Raw genomic sequence first — 18,097 nt, forward strand, 5'->3', positions numbered from 1 at the left:
GCGAGACGTGGGAAGAGGTTGCCCAGAGAAGCTGTGGATGCCCCATCCCTGGAAGCGTTTAGTCCAGGAAGTCCCTCGCCCAGCCCAGCCCAGCCTCCCCCTCCTGGTGTCTCACAGCATCCCAGAGCGATGGGGGTTGGAGGGCACCTCTGGAGATCATCTGGAGGTGACTGTGGGGGACCCTTGCTTGGCCATGAGGACAGCCACCTTCTGCCTGGAGCCACTTCAGCATTGGCACTGATCCCATGCGAGCTCCTTGGGATCAGTCTGACCTAAAGGCAAGGCTCTGGGTCCAGGAAGGGGAAAACGTGCCTGCGGGGGTGGGAGCGGATGCTAATGACTGAGGTGTGGTTGCACCCCATGGGTTGGTGGCAGGGTCCACAGGCACCTTGTTGAGGTTCACTCTTAGCTTGGGGAGGAGATGGTGGCTACTGCCCCAGTTTTCCCCAGCCTGGGGGAAGATGGGGAGCCGGACCCAGCCCCAGCTCAGGAGAGGGTGGCAGGGTACTGCCCCTGCGTGGTCGGATCCCACCCGGCCTGGAGGGACAGCACAGGCTTGGCAGAGGACCGCGGTCCAGTCCTGCTTTGGGGAGAGGTGTGCTCCGTTGCTGGTTAACATCACTGGCCTGGTCCGGGACACCACCGATCTGGTGCTGATCTTGTCCGGGGGGGGCAGAGGGTCCGCGGCAGGGCAGCGTCTTGGGGAAGGGGGTATCGCTGCGCCGGTGCCCGGCTGGGGACAGGGCAGGGATGTCCTTGGCTTTGGGCTGAGCTGGGGTTGGGAAAGGTGGCCTGCGACCTCCTGCCGTGTGGCAGGGAGTGGGGAATGTCCCTGACTAGTTCAGGACTGAGGGCGGTCCCTCACCCAAGGTCAGTCTGGGGAGGGGTCCTGGGTCCCGTGCAGGCTGGGCAAGGCCAGGTCAGGTCCCTGCCCCCCGCCACTCTGTGGTCGGGGTCCCGGCCTCGGTGCTGGTGTGCGGCAGGGGATGTTCGGAGCCCTGGGGATGGCCTCTGAACCTGTGCTGGTGCCCGGGGGGGCTCAGGACTGGGGGCACTTTGGGGTGAGGGACCTGGAGCTGGCACCAGTCGGGGTTGGAGGTGTTGCAGATTATCTTAAGATTTTACTGAATCTTTCTGTATTTTGTGTTTATGTAACAGTTATAAGAGCATGTTGATTTTAAGGCGTCAACCTCCATGTTAGAATTATGTTAACGCTTATTAACCAATGACGTATGAATCGTGCTGCTTGTTATCCCAGACTGTTCCTTGAAGTCCCTGTGCTATAGACCATAAATACCCTTAGTCCTTATTCTCTAGACCATAACCAGAGCACCCCGGTTCGATTGTGTATAGGGTGAGTCATTAGGCAACTTGGCAAGGCCGATATCCAGCTGTCCAAGCTGGCAACAAAACTTACTTTTAAGGTGTCCTGAAGTGAACTACCTTCACTATAGCACTAAAAATCACGCCCACAGGTCAAGAAGACCCTTGCCCAGGTGAAGACCCTTCCCCTACGCAAGCATAGACACAGAAAAGGATGACACTGCAAATATTACAAAGATATGTAGATTACTAACCAATCATTGTAATTGGGAGTGTACGACCTTGTAATTGGTGTATAAATGTAACGGTAACATCTGAACAGGTGTGCTTGACGCGTGGAGATGCCGAGCACCCAGTGCTGCAGTAAAAGGGTGCCGGCTGCTTAGTGCTCCAGTGGGGGTAAGAGGTTTGATTCCCGGTTTCGGTGACAGAGGCAGCACCCCGGTGCCGGGCTGGGCAAACGCCGATCACCGGTGCCCAGCGAGGGGCTCTGGGGAGCGGGGCCCGGACACGGGGCCGCCGCGGGGCAGGGAGGGGCCCGGGCCCGAGCCCGGCTCTGGCTGAGGAGCCGGGGCGGCTGCAGGCCGCCGCAGCCGGGGCGCTGGGGACGAGCCCCGTTTCTCACCGGCGCGTCGCACGGAGGCGGGCGGCGCCGCGCTGCTCGGGGCCGGGGTCGCTGGGGGCCGGGGTCGCTGGGGGCCGGGCCCCGCCCGCTCGGCGCCGCCGCCCCGGGCCCGCTCCCCGGCTCACGCGGCCCCGGCCCGCCCGCAGCGGAGCCACCGCGCATGCGCGGAGCCGCGCGCCCGCCGCCGTCGCCTGGCAACGCCCTGGGCGCGCCCGCCGCGGCCGTTGCGCTGGGCGGGTGGCGGTTGGCGGCGGGCGCGGGCCCGGAGGCCGGGGCGGTAGAGCGGGGGCCGAGGGGGCCGATTGCCGTCACCGGCGCCGCGGTGAGACGCCGCTGGGTCCCGCCGGCGCCGCGCCGCGCCGCCGGGCCTGGCCGGCTCAGCAGCCCGCGCTGCCGGTCACCGCGCCGCGGGGCGGGGGGGCTGGGCAGGGACCCCTGGAGCCCACCCGGGCCCGGCCCCTGTGGGTACGAAGGCCCGGGCTGCGGCCGCGGGGCAGCCAGAGACACTGCGCTGGGCAGAGGAGCTCGTCCTTGTCTCTCGGAGCCCGGGTACGCATCCCAGCCGTGTGTACCAGCAGCTCCGGGCAGAAACCCCTGGTGCAGTTCCGCAGCTCCGGAGCCCTGCAGGCGCCTTGGCACTGCTACATCACCGCCTTCATCTTCCTTACTTTCCTTTCTCTCAGCTCCTGCCAAAGCTGACGTTCTCCGTCCTCCTGCCATACCTCTCTCTTCAGACATTCTCCAGCCTCCTCTCCCACATCTCCCCTTTTTTGTTTGTTAATCGCGACAAGACAGAGGTGGTGTGGAGCTGGGTGACCATGACCTGATTTACATTATGATCAACTAAACGCTGAACAGAGGAAAAAAGGCATGGGAGACACAAGGCAAACATCAGTGAGGCGGTTAAGGCCGTTAGAATAAATCCTGCAATACTTTTGATCCACAGCCCAAAGTTTCCCAGCCATGAGAAGAGACCAAAGGCATCCCAGCCCTGGCTCTGCTGCAGATCTTTGTTCAAGGCTTTTAAGTTTTGTATGCTTTTGTGAGTTGATTCAGAGTGGTCACTCAGGTTCATGCAACACGTCCCATCCAAGTCTTCGCACCCATGTCCCTGTGCTAACAATCAAAAATCAATAGCAGCTCGGTTCTGCAGCGACGCATGACGGACAGAATCGACATCTGCTAATAATCCAGAAAGAGCAGTGTTTGTAACATTACTTTCTGTATGTAGCAAGCTAGCAGCCCAATTTATGAAGCGAGTTAAGAGCATGTACTATTCCTACAGAAGAGATTAGAGAAGCAAAAATGTGTTGCGCTGCATTACGGAACTCCACCTGAGAGTTACAGGTGGCTGCGAGTTCTGCGTTAGAAACATTCGACACGTGATGGGGTTGCGATTGCAAAAGGGCTGCAATGCCCGCTTGCAATCTTCATTGGCGTTATCATAGTGAGTTGTTTTAAACGCAGCCCCTGAGCTTCCTCATGCTCGACTTGTCCTTGCAAACTACTCTGAAGCCGATCAATGAAGTCAGCATAGGACCCTGCAAGACTGTGGTGAACGACTCACTAGAGGCTCGCCCAGACTCTGTTATCTTCCGGACTGCCTTAACAGCCGCTTCCTTAATCTGCAAATAGGCATCCCTGGGATGCCCTGTCTGAGTCGTGGGAGCGGCATAATTATTTTCCCCAGCCAACTGCTCATCGTTAACAGCAATTCCCCGATTAAGGTTTTCCATCAAGGCCACTACACATAGCTCACAAAAATCAGATAACCACATCATATACTGCGTCGGAGTTAGTACCATGCGAAGCAATGACCTCCAGTCGTGACAGCGCAAGTGTCTAAGACTCTGCCATTGCTTCAAGAAGGGACATAGCAAACTAGTATGAATCCTCCCTTCCCGAACTGCTTTCCTTAACTCTTTAACAGCCTCACATTGCACAGGCTGCCACTCTGGAGGCTGATTTGGCTGAGAAAATACGGGACATGCCATAGCGACTCCCAAATCCCCTCGCTTAAGCGCTTCCCGCTTGCATTGCCAGCACCGATGCCTTGGACCCCCTTTCACCCTCCCTGAAAATACAGTCAGTGCATCAGGAGGGGGAGGAAAAAGGTCTGGTTCCTCTTCCAGATCTATAGGACCTGGATCAAAAGGTTTCTCAGTGTCAATGGAATCACTGCCCAAGTTGTCCCATTTCCGCACTTGGTCCTGTGTTGTGAGGGTCGCTGCAATCGGCAACAGGAGCTTTGGGGGCTGAGGAGGTGCAGATGGGAGTCACCATCGTTGATGCTGTGTTGAGAAGAGTCGTGCTGTCGGTGGAATTTACAGCTTCCCCTGGTTTAACACTGTTAGTAGAATTAGTCCACGCTTGGCGAAGAGCAGTCAGAATTTGCCACCAAGGGGCTAAATGCATTCCCGCCACAGGTCCCCCTCCGCGGCAGCATCATACAATTGTCTGATGAAGGTAGATGAATTCATTCTCATTTACAAGGCTTCTCTGCCAGCAAGCCAGAAAATATCAAGGTAATTAAAAGCAATTTGTGAGGTGCTGTCCCATTGCACATTCACTGAGTTTTATCATTGCTGCAAATTGCAGAGGCTTTTATGCTGTTGCAAAGGTGGGACACAAAGGAGACCTTGCTGCTTGCCTCCTTCCCATCACTTCCCAGAAAAGCATCCTCCTTGTGAAGACCAGGACACATTTTACAATGCACTCTGTTGCAGGAGAAGCAATGAAGGACCGGCTCAGGCCCAGCTCAGGCTGGGATGTGGACTCTCAGCAACGTATGTAAAAGGCCTCTAACAGAGTAAAAAAAAAAACAAACAAAAACCCAAAGCATCTACGTCCTTTGGATTTACTACTTACTTGCAAGGGTTTAACGCTGGCTAATTACAAAGCCAAGGGTTTTCTGTAGACAGCATCTTATGGACAGCTCAGAAACAGTTCTCTTCAGCCAGCCAGGTTTTTCTCTATTGCCTGTAACAACCAAAACCCAGCATTTGCAATCCAGGTAAATAAGACTGATTGGTTATATGATGCTACGCCTTCCAACACTAGCCAAAAGATCTCTTTCCCTTTTTCTAGCTTAAGGAGGCACTGAGTTTGACATGTAGTGATGTCCCAGCAGCTTGACATATCACCTGAGCTGCTGCTGTGGTCTCTGAAGATGTTCTTACCTTGGGCTAGTTGCAAGATAGAAGATACATTAGTACAGCTAATAATCAGCTGTCAGATACATTAACCCAGAGCTCTTCTGCCAACAAGCTAAGCTAATATGCAACTGAGTAAGCTAGGACCTTTCTGAGGGATTCAGCTTTCCAAGGGAGCAGCTCCTTCAGACACCCCATCAGGACTTTGCGTCTGAGCTTAGCAAATAACTGGGCCTGATGTGACCCACCACTGCAGAAAAATCTGTGTTTCCCAGAGGATTATGGTCTCTCTTGTCTGAGTCCCGGCTCTTTCATTTCATTTCCCCGGTCTCTGCCCCACTCCCCTGGCTCACTGTGGCATCTCCTTTTGGTGTCTGTGTCCACGTGGGTGAGATGCAGCAGGCTGACCTGAGACACAGCTATATGGATCAGCAGTGAAAGAAGAATGAGACAGTAGTTCTGACTTTTATTATGTTTGGGGAAATCTCCTCTACAGTAATCTAATTGCTCCTAAAGAGATAAATAAAAGGAGACAAAACTCAAGGAATGCCAGCTGCGTGCCAGCCCCGGAAGGAATCAGCATGGCATTTGCATGGTTATCCATGCCTTCAGTGAAGAAAGGTTTCCCTCTTCTGGCTGTCTCCTTCTCGATCCAGTCATGATAGCTGTAAACTGACACTAAGATCTGAGGGTTTGGCTTTACTGCGCAATCTTCTCCCCAGCTGACGATGCCGACCTGAAACCACTTCATGGTGCTCCAGTAGCCGCAAACCAGAGGTCCCCCGCTGTTGACCTACGGCATAAGGAGCATCTTATAGCAGGATCAAACCTCGGGGCTCTCACAGGCTGATTGGGAAAAGCAAACTCTAACCCCAGTATTTGGGGTAACAAGGACATTTTGGACTCAAAATGTCACAGCTCAACCCTGAGGTCCCTGCAGAATAAATAGATAGAGAAGGTAAGAGGAGGAGATCAGTCACAAGCTCTGGCTCAGTGCAGTGCCCTGTCCTTCTCGGCCTTTTCCACATGCTCCCGGGGCCCCAGAAGGCTACCTGAACCCTGTCACCCAGAGATGACATCCAGGGGTGAAAAGGGACATCTGCTGTCGCTCATTCAGTCTTTGACTTCTCTGCAAAACTGGCGCATGTAGGTGCTGGGTACCTGCCACTGTTAATTTGGGGGGCTAGCATCCAGAAATTGGACAGGAGACGAACACTAATCCTGACAAACCCTTCTTGCAACCATGGTAATTTTACTGAAAATTTGACCGCTACTGCAAGGGCAACCACCATTCACCCAGTGTGCAAGCCTTCAAATGCACATTGCAGCCACCCCGCAAAGAGGAATGTCACTTGTCTGCCCAAATCATAAAACGATAAAATGATGAAAGCCCCATAAAACCATGGGACGCAGGAAAAGCGTTCCAATTCCTACGAGCTGCACATCAAAGCACCCTTCAGAAGCAAATTTAAGAGACTGCAAATGCAGAAACACCTGTCCACCGCTCTGTTCTGGGACTTCCCAGGACACCTTCCTACTTAAAGCAATCTGTCCCGGACTTTGGGGAAAAAACCCACCTCATCACGTTTGCAATAGTTCAGTGGTGGAGAATCCACCACCAGAGTGGAGAGGGGATCACCCTCTTCGCTATTAAGCTAAGGTACACTCATAAAGTAATGTTGTGTAATTAGTAATAACTTTGAACTGAAATGCGGTTAGCTTTGACTCCTGGCCCCCAGGAACTCTTTCAAGAGGCAGAAAGGTCCATAAGCTCAGAACTCATACCTCCCTACAGTCTGCCATCAGACCATCACCTACCCACCTCTGTTCAGCTGTTTTGAACAGCCAGAGGGACTGACCATGCTCCCCTGGTTTGTGGCCTTGCCCTTGTACGTGTGACGATTTACCTATATGCATCCAATTTTCATTGGCAGACTTTTTCTTGAAAAAATGCAATTTCACAAGTCTTGCTTTGCAGCTTTAGAGCCGTGTTAGCACCAGGAAAAGGATGCAAGAGCTTGTACAAGGATGCAAGAGCTTTTGTCACTTCTGCACCGGTTTAGCACTCTTATGCATGGAGCAAGTGGGCGTGTGAGGGGTGAGTTCAGCTCCAGACTGGTCACCTCTCCCTGCTGCTGCCAGTGCGAGTGTCAGGCTCCCCTTGCGGTCACATTACTGGCACCAGGCATGGTCCGAGATGGGGGCAGCGGCATGCCAGGGGGCTATCCTGGGATACCTAAAATGGCACTGGAGGCTTGGATGGACTGGAGACTTGCATGTAGGCAACTGTCCTGCCTCAGAGCCGTGTGTCTCCCTGTGAGCTAAACACCTTGGACTTGCCTTTAGTTCATGGGGAGCAAGAAGCACTCATACAGGGATTTATCTCATTTTAAAAGAGATGGCTAAAAAGGTCTCAACGACTCACATGTCAGAAGTGCGTTTTTCTCCCCGTTGATGGAAGGCTGATCTGCTAGAGGCAGATAGCTATTGACAACACATTTGTATCTGGTCAGATGAATCCCACCCACGGTTGTCCAACAAACACTGCTACCGCCTTAGCTATGTGGGGTGAGAGCCCTGAGCATCCCAGGTGCTGTAGAGGGCATCTGCCGTTTCCAAATTGCTGACAGTGTATATGGGCAGGACATACTGCAGGTGAAGGAAAGAGGTCATCCCCTGCCTTTTTCACAGAACTAAAGAAACGTAAAGCCTTAGATGCACCCTAGCGTTTCAGACAATTATTAGAGATGGCCAAGATCACCTCCTGCTACGATCGGTGGAAGGGTGTAGGTACCTTCAGTCCATGACTCGGATCAGCCCTACACCAGGGGACAGTGCAGGGCATGGTGAAGCTGAGCTGGAACCATTGCACTGCTTGTTTGTGGCCACTCAATGATTCCTTCCCCTGAAAGTCAGGCCAGGGACTGGGCCCCCCTTCATCTGTTGCTGCCCTAAACTGTACGTGAACTGTGACTCCAGCTGAACACACCAACCTAATCACCACGCCACAGAGCTACCCCCACAGACCTCCTTGGCAGAAACGCTCTGAAACAGAATTGGGCCGTTTACTGAGTTTTGTCTGGATAGGCAAGACACTGAAGGAGGCATTTGCTCTGTGAGTCCCTTAGACCAGGGGTCCTCAAACTACGGCCCGTGGGCCGGATACGGCCCCCCAGGGTCCTCAATCCAGCCGCCGGTATTTACAGAATCCCCCCCCCCACCCCCCCCGCCGGGGGTTGGGGGGGAAACCACGCAGCCGCAGATGACTGCCTGCCACTTCATCCGCGCGCCAGCCCCCTGGTTAAAAAGTTTGAGGACCCCTGCCTTAGACTCTAATTGTTGTTCAAGTTACCATTGCATCAGAGCCTAACAAAAGATGCTTAAGAAAACAAGGAATTAGACATCAGTTGTGGTTCATGGGGTCATGGAAGAAATGTAGCACGCACAAAAATAATAAGCAGGCCATCTCTAGTGTCTGTTCTTTAGCACTTGTAGGCCATTCATGCTAATGAATGAACAACCATTAATGCTAACGTTTATGACTAAATAGAACCGTAATTCAATTACAGATCTTGTTAGTGTTAATTCACAGTCAATCTATATATTTCCCTGAAAAACTGCTAGGGAATCGGTATACAATAGATTTTTCTTTCTAAGTGAATGGATTATTATTTTGTTTAAAGCACAAATACTTGGGAGCTCTGCTATCCAATCTCCTTGCGTTATTCTAGGGATACGGTCAGTGATCCACAAATTAGTCTTGTCTGGTAGCAGTACGATGGCAGCTGGTGAAACGTCGGACATGCGCTTGCCGCATGGGGGTATTAAGGCAGTGGTCGTTAGGACAGACCTTCTAGATGATGCTTTGGTGAAGATATCTGAGGGGCTTTAGTTACTTAGATAAAACAGCTTGCGGCAATGGGGAAAATCTAGCACACAAATGGCACACGGTGCTAACGCTTAGGATGGTAATCCTTTGGACCAAGATGAGGATGGTGGGGACTTACAACCTTGAGTCTAGATGCAACTTGCCCATCCTAGCCTGGCTCTGGACATGAACCAATGTATCCTGATTCTCAGCAAAGCTCAGGTAAGGTTAACATCATGGCTTTTACCTGCCTCATGTCCAGACTGATCATGCATCTATGGAGTGCATGGCTTCTAGGTTTCCTCTGAGCACACCTACAACAGCAAGCTCAGCATCTCCAGAGCTTGTTCCCTGACCAGGGCTCTCTGCCTTGCCTGCGTTGCTACCCCTCCCTGGCCTCTAAACTGGGGTGCCAGGATCCCAAGGGATTATTGTGGGTGGCTCCTGACCCATGCAAATGCTGGAGCTTGTCTGGAAGCCAGCCAGGAGACAGCTGGTTGGCACAGACCAAAACTGTGCCCAGGGCTGCTCTGCCTCCTTGACAGCACTGCCTTTGTAAAGGATTTAGGTATTTTGAAATCTGGCCTCGTTCTCATTTGACACAAACACCATCATCTTTCTAGACAAGCGTAGCTCAGTAGATGGCACTGCCCACAGTGTGCCTCGCTACCTGCCCAGGGCAGGTGAGTTGGGTGTCCCGCGGTCCCTGCTGCAGAGCAAGCAACAGGTTCAGCCCTGGCCTCCCAGTTCATTACCAGGCAGCCTACTATGGGCAAGGCACCAGATTCCTGAACCAGCCTAGCCAGGCAAAATGCGCCCTACCGGGCTGTAAGCAGCACTTCCCAGAAAACCCTCTATCAGCAAAATGTTTCCTCTCCAGCAAATTAGCAAGTTCCGATGAAAAGTCCTGTCTCCTGTTTTTCCCCTGAAGAGCTCCGCTTCTAGCCCAGGGTATGGTTTTGTCCTGCTCTCCTTATTTCAGGTTGCAAGACGTTCCTGCCTGGTCAAGCTTGCACTAAAAGTGGGCACTTGCTGGGTTATGAGAATTATCACACAGGCAATCGTTGTGTACTTCCACTGCCTGGAAAGCTCACATTTCTAGTTCGTTTCTCAGATGACTCTAACATTATTGTAGATCAAAATAGCACCCTCATCAGCTTTCTGAATATGGGAGATTCACTTTGCTTTGTACAAGTGCTCTTGCTGTTTCACCAGCACAACGCAGCCGCAGAACTTAAGGCTGGGCTGGGAAGTGTGTTCTTTCATCATGGTAATGTTACCCTGTGGCAGTTTTCTTTTTAAAATTTTTTATGGAATTTAATGGAGGTGAAAGTCACTAGATGAATGGTTTCAGAACAGATGCTCTCCAGCTAATCAAAAAATGATTTTGCAAAGCAAACTTGCCCTCTGCTGCCTAGCTATGGGCCCAGCTTGCACCAGCTTTGCAGCCCACGGCCCCTGTACCCGCTGTCTTTGCCTAAAGGGCAGGGGATTCCTCTCCATCCTGGGTGCTCGTTTAGTTCCCTCAGTGAAAGATTCCTACAGGATGAAGCTGTGCGTACATGTGTCTGACATCCCAGACCGTCTCTCATGCCAGGGGACTTGCTGGGATCCAGCCTTCTCCCTTGCCCTCCCTGCAGCTCACCATTTCCCTCGCAGAGCTCCCGTCCTTCTCGCTGCAGGGAGGGAATTGGGGGGGTGTGTTTGGGGGGGGTGTGTGTGTGGGGAGCGTGAGGAGAGGCCCATCTGCTCAACAAGGTGTTTCGTTTCCAGCACCACCACAGCCCTCTGACCCCAGGAGCCCCGCAGCCCTGCTGCCCGGGCCAATATGCCTTTGCAGGCGGTTTCGGTTTAGTTGCCCCTGGGCATCTCGCCCTGGCCTCCTGCAGAGAAGCTTTAGCAACCCCAGGAAGCTGTGGGAGGTATCCATGTTCATTCCCAAAGCAGAGGCACTTCTCCCCCAGTGTCTCTGTGCCCGTGTAGGCAGCACGGTCATCCGGGAGCCTGTTGGCTTTACCTGGCAGGGACCTCTTTCTCCTTTCTCCAGCTCAGCACACAGCACGTTCTCCATTAGCGGTGGGATCCGCTCCAAGCACTGCTCCCTGCTGACAAGCTTCATCCGCGCTTTCTGCAGCACGTGGGTTGGTGCCTCCGCAGCTGCAAGTGAGAACGATTAACAAAACCTGCAGAGCAGTGCAGGCTTGTAGGGGTGAACTTGCAGCTGGAGGCTAGCTTTGGGACTGCGCTCAGCTGGGTCTGTAAAGCACCTCAGGGCAAGGGGGTCTAGGGGCACAGCCATGTGGTCCTGGGTCATGGGGGCTTACAGGGGCTCTCCAGATGTTTAGCAAAGGTAAATTTGTGCTCTTGACTTTATGCCAGACTAAGAGGTGGGTAGGTAGGTAGAAAGGGGGGAGGTGTTAATGGGCAAAGCTGAAATCCTGGGGAGTGGAGGCTTGCTAAATAGGATTTAAAATGACGACTGATTTTTGTAGATGACCTCTGGGATATGCTCCAGCTGGAAGCCCCCCAAAGGGATGGCTTGTCCTGCTGGTCCTGAGATGAGCTGCGTTGCACACCCTGGGTTTCTCACTCTCATTTCTGGGGAACTCGGTCGGAGAGACACTTCATGGAGCCCTGTAAGAGCAAGCCCTGCAGAGGAAAGTCCACTGAGCTTTCCCCAGAACACATGGCCTTGCTGTCCCCATGCTTTCCTTGGGGGGCTGTGAGGCCATGCCTCTGCCAGGGGACCAGCTGTGTCTTTCAGAAAGCGGCTCTCAGGGTGGCAGTGCACAATGGAAATCACTGCTTTATTCTTCCCTTGAGATGGGAAAACAGAAATGGCAGCGGGCACCAGCAAACGAAAAAAAGACTGAAAATATACAGGGCTACTTGGAGAACCCACTCATTTCACCCACGTTTCTCTCTGAAGTGAACCTCAAGGATAAAACTGCCTTTTGGAGGATATTGCTACTGGGGAGGAGACCTACAGATTTTCAGAAACTCCTTCTACCACGGTTCACCGAGCTAAATCCTTCCAGCACCTTCAGCAGGATTTCGGGACTCAAAGGTAAGAACTAAAAGACAGAAAGTTGTCAGGTCCCGTTCCCAGCGAGGATGGAGCTGCTCCACGGAAGTGCCCACAGATTCAAACACTTTGATGCAGGCACCTCCACGGAGGTGGCTCCACTTGCCGAGGTCTAACTGGCTGCAGCTGAAGAGGAGTCAGGCTGGTGCTACCTGAGGTGCCTTTTGAGAGATGTCGACCTACAGAAGGCTGGTAGAGATGGGCAATAATCCATTTTTCCCCACCAAGGAACAGTGCCTCATACTTCTTGCTATGGCCCGTATCACACATGCCCCTCACCAAACGCAGCTTCTGCTGGTTTTCTTCTGAAACCTCTCCCAGGGAGAAGGGGGGGTGTGCCAGGGCTGAGCATGCTGACCTCATGCTGGGTGCAATTTGGGTAGCAGAAGTGATGTCAGCTGAGCCCACACGGCAGCAGGAGCCCAACCTCCACTGCCACACCATGCATTTTGCAAAGAGACTAGCTGAAGAGAAATCCTGCCAAGCTGCAGAGTGGCTCTGCAGCAGCACGCTGCTTTTCTGTCTCTAGGAGCACGTTTCCTTGGTGAAACAGGAGAGTTTCACAACTACGGTACAGTGTTGTGTATGACTGTTAAGCGAGGCCAATGAGCCTAAGAAGGAACATGCAGAGTTTCAGAGATGAGGCGGTAACCCTCTGGAGCAGAACGGCAAGGCTTAAATGGGACATTCGCTCGCGACATCCTAGGAAGGACTGTTCAAGCCTCAAGGCACCACCTTCCCCACTCTGTCCTGATTAATTCTTTCCAATAATGAAATCGCTCATTAGCCATTTAGTGACATTTGTTCAGGATAGACATTTTGGGTCACAATCAGCACCGGAGCTCCTTTCATTAGGGCTTAGACAAGAGCAATCAACGATAGCAATCTGCTGTTCTAAATGAGTGAAGAAGGGTGGCCAGTACCATTGAATCAATCTGGTTCATGGAGGCAGGAAGCCAAAGACAACCCTAGACCTTCATTTCCTTTATTCCAGAACGCTGTAGACCCAGACTAACTTGCCCACCAGGGTGGAGCTTGTCTTACTCTGGATGCCAAGAATGGCATCCAAAGTAAGGTTGAGTTCCTTCAGAGCAAAGGTGGCTCTGAATTATTGGCTGGAACATACATGCTCAGAGTAGCCTGGACTTCGCTCTGGGATCAGTAGGTGGATGTTTCTTGCACTGAACAGAGAACTGGTGGCTGTGCAGGGGCTGCGAGGGCCTGGATGTGCTTACCAGGGAGGTAGGGAGTGGAAGCTAGTGTGGTAACCCCTCCTGGGAGAGAACGTGTACTTAAATTGCATAAAACCCAGCCTCGGTTAGCAAATGCATCTCCTGACAGTAGCTTACCTGCTGTCTTGGAGTTGCTTGGGGTTCCCCACCCAGCAACCCAGCAGTGTTGCCACATATCGTTGTTGTACATGAAGGGCAAGCAGATGGGTATTTTCTTATTGCTGAACTGGATGGGAAAGCTGAGCAGGATCAGAGCGATATCATTTTCCATGCTCGTATTGTCAAATCCTTCGTGGATGATCAGGCTCTCCGGTTTATGTTCTTCCAGCGGGAGGCTCAGGTCATTTCCCCCCATTGCGACGGTCAGGTCTGGTGGCCTTATGAACAAAACAGAAGCAGTGCAGACATAAGCAAACACGAAGGCTTTGTGTTATAAAGGTTGGTGCCTCCTCCCCTCCCCCAGGTGGGGTAGGGTGGTGCTCAGCAAATTGCAGAGGCAGGTTGGCTATAGATAGTGTCAAAATGTACCCTCACTGCTGGACAAAGCTGATTTTCAGGGCAGAGAGGTGCAGAGGCAGAACATGAATGCAACCAAGTTATATAAATAGCCCCGTTGCTAACAAACAGATGGAGTGGGCAGCATCTTCTGGATTGCTGTGCCCTGGGCTGGCTGCTCCAGACCGCGCTGTCCCCAGCCAGCTGCCACAGGTTGTGATGCCACAGGTCGTTTGTCACCAAGCAGCCTCAGCTCTCGGACCTGCTGAATTTTAGAGGGGGCTCACAGAGGGCGGGATGCTGACCCTGGCCATTGCATGGGGTTGATTTCTCCGGAAGCTTCTGCTTTAAAATCAGATTCTCCATGAGGGAAGGGTGTTTGCTATATGAAAGCAAGGGCAATTTGGGGGTTAGAATAAGCTGGAATGGAATAAGTCTACTTTTACAAGGTACCGCAACACGTGTAGGCATACAGGAGATGCTTGGGGACATTACCAGCGTCACGGGCATTTATATAAGGCTGCTCAAACCACCATTGAAAATATTTCCCTTCCATACCTCCTGGTTACGCAGATTTCTGCACGTTTCTGTTGTAACACTACCTCTGATCAAAAACGGGCCCATTTTCTCCAGAGCAGACAGCCCCTGTTTGCAGGGCTCTCTCTCTGGCCCAGTCACATATGCCTCACATTTGACCCCCGGGAGGAACGTTATCAACCCATTGCGCCTGGGCTGTCCTCACTTCCCACGAGTACTTACACCTCTTCTCCAAAGCAATGGGCCGCAGTTAATATCCACGATCTGCTGATGATGGTGCCTCCGCAGATATGTTTCCCCTTGCTCTGGATGCTCACATGCCATGGGAACTCCCCAGCCTTGGCGTATCTCCTTGCCGCGATCATCTTGCCAGTGTCCCGAAAGGGCTCGTAAGATGGTCGGAGGCCACACTCTGGGTACAAAATGAGACATATTGCTCACGTACAGCAGTGCCACTGCCTGTGCTACTGAACTAGAGGGGCAGGACATCAGCTAAGGCACTGCTCTCTAATCATCCACGCTACTTGATCTCTACCAAAGCCCCTCGCATCACTGTAGCCTCCCTGAACCTGCACTCTGCCAACCACTGCCCGGCAGTTTGGGGACTAGCAGGGAGCATGAGTGGAAGAATTCAGCACCAGGCTGTAGTACAAGCCATACTTCTATGCCATCAGATACAAGAAATAAGCCCAGGCCTCTTTCATTTACCAATAGGCGTATCTCCTGTTGGGCTACTAGCAATTCCACTGTGCTGGTCATTTCTAACAGTAAAAAGTACGGAAGGAAAACCTGCATTGATGCTGCCGATCAGAAAAGCGAAACAGAGGAGGGTGAAGCACAGCATTTCAATCCCAGTCCTGGACCGACACACTTCGACAACGTTCAGAGCAGTGGTGCTCCTGCAGACACCACAGGACGCCTTCCCTACTCTTGTGTTCTCACCAAAGGCAACGCACCTCCCTGCCGCAACCAGGGTCACAGCGCAACCAGGCTGTGACATCACACATTCCCTTTGTTTCTGTTGACATCACTGTTGGACGCTGTCCTTCCGAAGGCGATGGGGAAAGCGCAGTGGTTTCCCAGAGGCTTGGGCTTTGCTTTAGCTATGGTAGGGATGGGGCAGCAGTGAAATCCCCGACCGTATCCTGGAGTGACTTCCACAGGGTATTGCAGTAGTGGACTTAATGAGTTGGGTGCTGTAGCCCTTTTTGGGTCTTGAACCATGTTCTTCTCTCCAAAGACCTCAGGTGTGATCCCACATCAGCTTTCATCTTTGACTCTGAAAAGTGCTGAAGCCTGTCAAACTCCAAATTAATTTTCTTTTCTTCATTTAGGCCATGGCTGTTCTCAGAAGGAAGGGGCAGCTCTGTGGCAGGGTAAATTTCAAACGGTGCCAAACCAGAAGTATGGTACCGAAGATGCTGAGGCAGCCACTTTGTTGTGGGCGAGGGTGGCTTACGAGACCAAATCCAGCTTAAAAAACTAATCCACGAGGCTGACTCATTAGCATTTCACCGTTACTGATTATTAAAAAGGAATAAGGCCTAAAATCCTAAAGATCCACCTGAGATGAGTCTCAGGTCTGAAAAAGCCCCATTCTGCCTTGCAAATTGCTCAGCTTGGTTCCTGAGGAACCGCAGTATGTAGTGCTGAATCACTCTGTTCTTGCTCACTGTACCCAGGCCTAAGCCATTGTTGGAAATTACCGTACCAGGTACTAGAAATCATAAATTAGGTAGACACACCAATAGAAGAAAATGGTAGCAAGCAGAGATTTATGTAAAGGATCCTGGCAGGGTCACTTATGAAAGCAAGCTGAAAGATTCAACTCTGAGGAAGACCACCTGAGCGGGGCCGAAGGCCGGAACAACCCCCTCAAAATTGATGCCAAGAGAAGACTCTGCTTAAACGCTGCCCAGGCTCTGCCTAGACTCCACCTATCATTAATATGCAATGAGATGTTGTTATCACATGAATAACGTACAAAGAGATGTTGCAATCACGTATGTTAAATGTATAAATTACCCTGTTTCGCACCTCTGCTTTGGAGCGAGTTTGTGTGGTGCGAACCACCTCCTCCCCTGAGGAGATAATAAATACCTTCCTGCTAAAAGTACAGAAAGTCTCTTAGCAGTTTTCTTCATTCTGAGGTTTTTCGGCATCAGGGTGCACAAAATTTTCCACGGATGCTGGTTCAGCCCGGCTATGCCACCAGTTCGGGCTCCGTGAGCCTCCTACTCAAACCCCACTGTGGGACGCCATTTTGCGGCGTACGAAGGCCCGGGCTGCGGCTGTGGTGCAGGCAGAGACGCTTTATTCTACAGAGAAGCCCATATTTACACCTCTGAGCCCGGATACACATCCCAGCTGTGTGTACCACGGGGCTCAGGGCAGAAACCCCTGGTGCAGTTCCACAGCTCTGGAGCACTGCAGGCCTGCAGGCGCCTTGGCACTGCTACATCACCGCCTTCATCTTCCTTACTTTCCTGCACAAGAGCCAGCTGTTCTCTCAGCTCCTGCCAGAGCTGACGTTCTCTATTCTCCTCTCATACATCTCTCTTCAGACACTCTCTGTCCTCCACTCCCACACACCCCTGCTCAAGCAGGCTCTCCTAGAGCAGCTGCGCAGGGCCGCAGCCAGGCGGGCTCTGGACGTCCCCAGAGAAGGAGACTGCGCAGCCTCTCTGGGCAGCCTGTCCCCGTGCTCCGGCACCCTCAAGGGAAAGAAGTTTTTCCTGCTCTCCCCACGGAGCTCCCTGTGCTGCAGTTTGTGCCCGTTGCCCCTTGTCCTGTCGCTGGGCACCGCTGACAAGAGCCCGGCCCTGGCCCCGGCCCCCTGACACTGGCCCTTGAGATATTTTTATCTGTCCCCTCCGGACCAATGCACATGCTTCAGCTCCCTCCAGTCCCCACAGCAAGCCCCAGCCACCAGCTCAGCCACAACAGCCCAGTGGCCTCGCAGCAGGGCAGTCGGGGTGCTTGTGCCCCCACCATCCATCCACTGCTGCAGAAAGCCCTCTGCCCAGCCGGGCATGCTTAGCTTCACTAACACAGCAAGCAGCTACACGCTTCTGTTGCGTGGCACCTCATTACCTTTCAAGACAGACACAAAGCAAAAGAGGCACCTTTGCCCCTCACCCAAGCAGTCCCTGCCTGCACCCACACCCACCTCCCTCTGCGGAGTTCCCACCCGCACCGAGCAGCAGCATTGTGAGCCGCATTGCAAGGTTTCCAAGCAGGAATAAACAAGACCCACCCACGCGGCTGTCCCTTATAGCGTGCGTGACTTGCAAACTGCAGGTGCTGGGTCACAGAAGCTGGGTTTTTTCCTACAGACTCAAAGGTGTTTGCAGGGTGTTTCAGAATAATCTCTATTCCCCGGCAAGTCATGCCAGCCATCCTCAGCATAACAAAACCACAGAGTGGAGAAAACAACCCAGAACATTCACCAGAAGGGCAAGAACAACTGTCTCATTTTCCCAGTACCTTGGGAGAAAGACCACAAGCCTGCACACCTGAAGTTTGTCAGCAAGTTGATTATGCCCGAGCAACACACTGCCCCCATTCCTGAATTTTCAAAATGTCAGACACTGCAAGTGCATCATCAAGGTCCCACAGAGAAGCACGAGTTACCAGAACAAGTCTTAAAGTGTGTATTTTGGTGATTCACTGGGGCTCTGGAGCTCAAGGTGGGTTCAGGGCAGATTTCAGAGCTGCTGCCTCCCATTTCAGGAAGCATGGCACCCAGTGCCACCTCAGAGCACAGCCCCCAATACCACA

At 52.6% G+C, this 18,097-nt stretch overlaps 1 protein-coding gene across 1 annotated transcript; it reads right to left on the reverse strand.

Annotated features, from left to right (window-relative positions):
- Nucleotides 1-3,176: 3,176 nt before the first annotated feature.
- On the reverse strand, nucleotides 3,177-18,063 carry LOC119149520 (serine protease 55-like). The gene is made up of 5 exons (XM_037390775.1): nucleotides 15,107-18,063; nucleotides 14,540-14,729; nucleotides 13,403-13,662; nucleotides 10,986-11,125; nucleotides 3,177-5,893 (listed from the first exon to the last, which is right to left on the reverse strand). Exons 1-5 carry the CDS (start codon nucleotides 15,315-15,317, stop codon nucleotides 5,591-5,593), a joined length of 1,104 nt encoding a protein of 367 aa, XP_037246672.1. The 5' UTR covers nucleotides 15,318-18,063; the 3' UTR covers nucleotides 3,177-5,590.
- Nucleotides 18,064-18,097: the final 34 nt, after the last annotated feature.

Source organism: Falco rusticolus, chromosome 6 (genome assembly GCF_015220075.1).
Source record: "Falco rusticolus isolate bFalRus1 chromosome 6, bFalRus1.pri, whole genome shotgun sequence".
Lineage (NCBI taxonomy): Eukaryota > Metazoa > Chordata > Aves > Falconiformes > Falconidae > Falco > Falco rusticolus.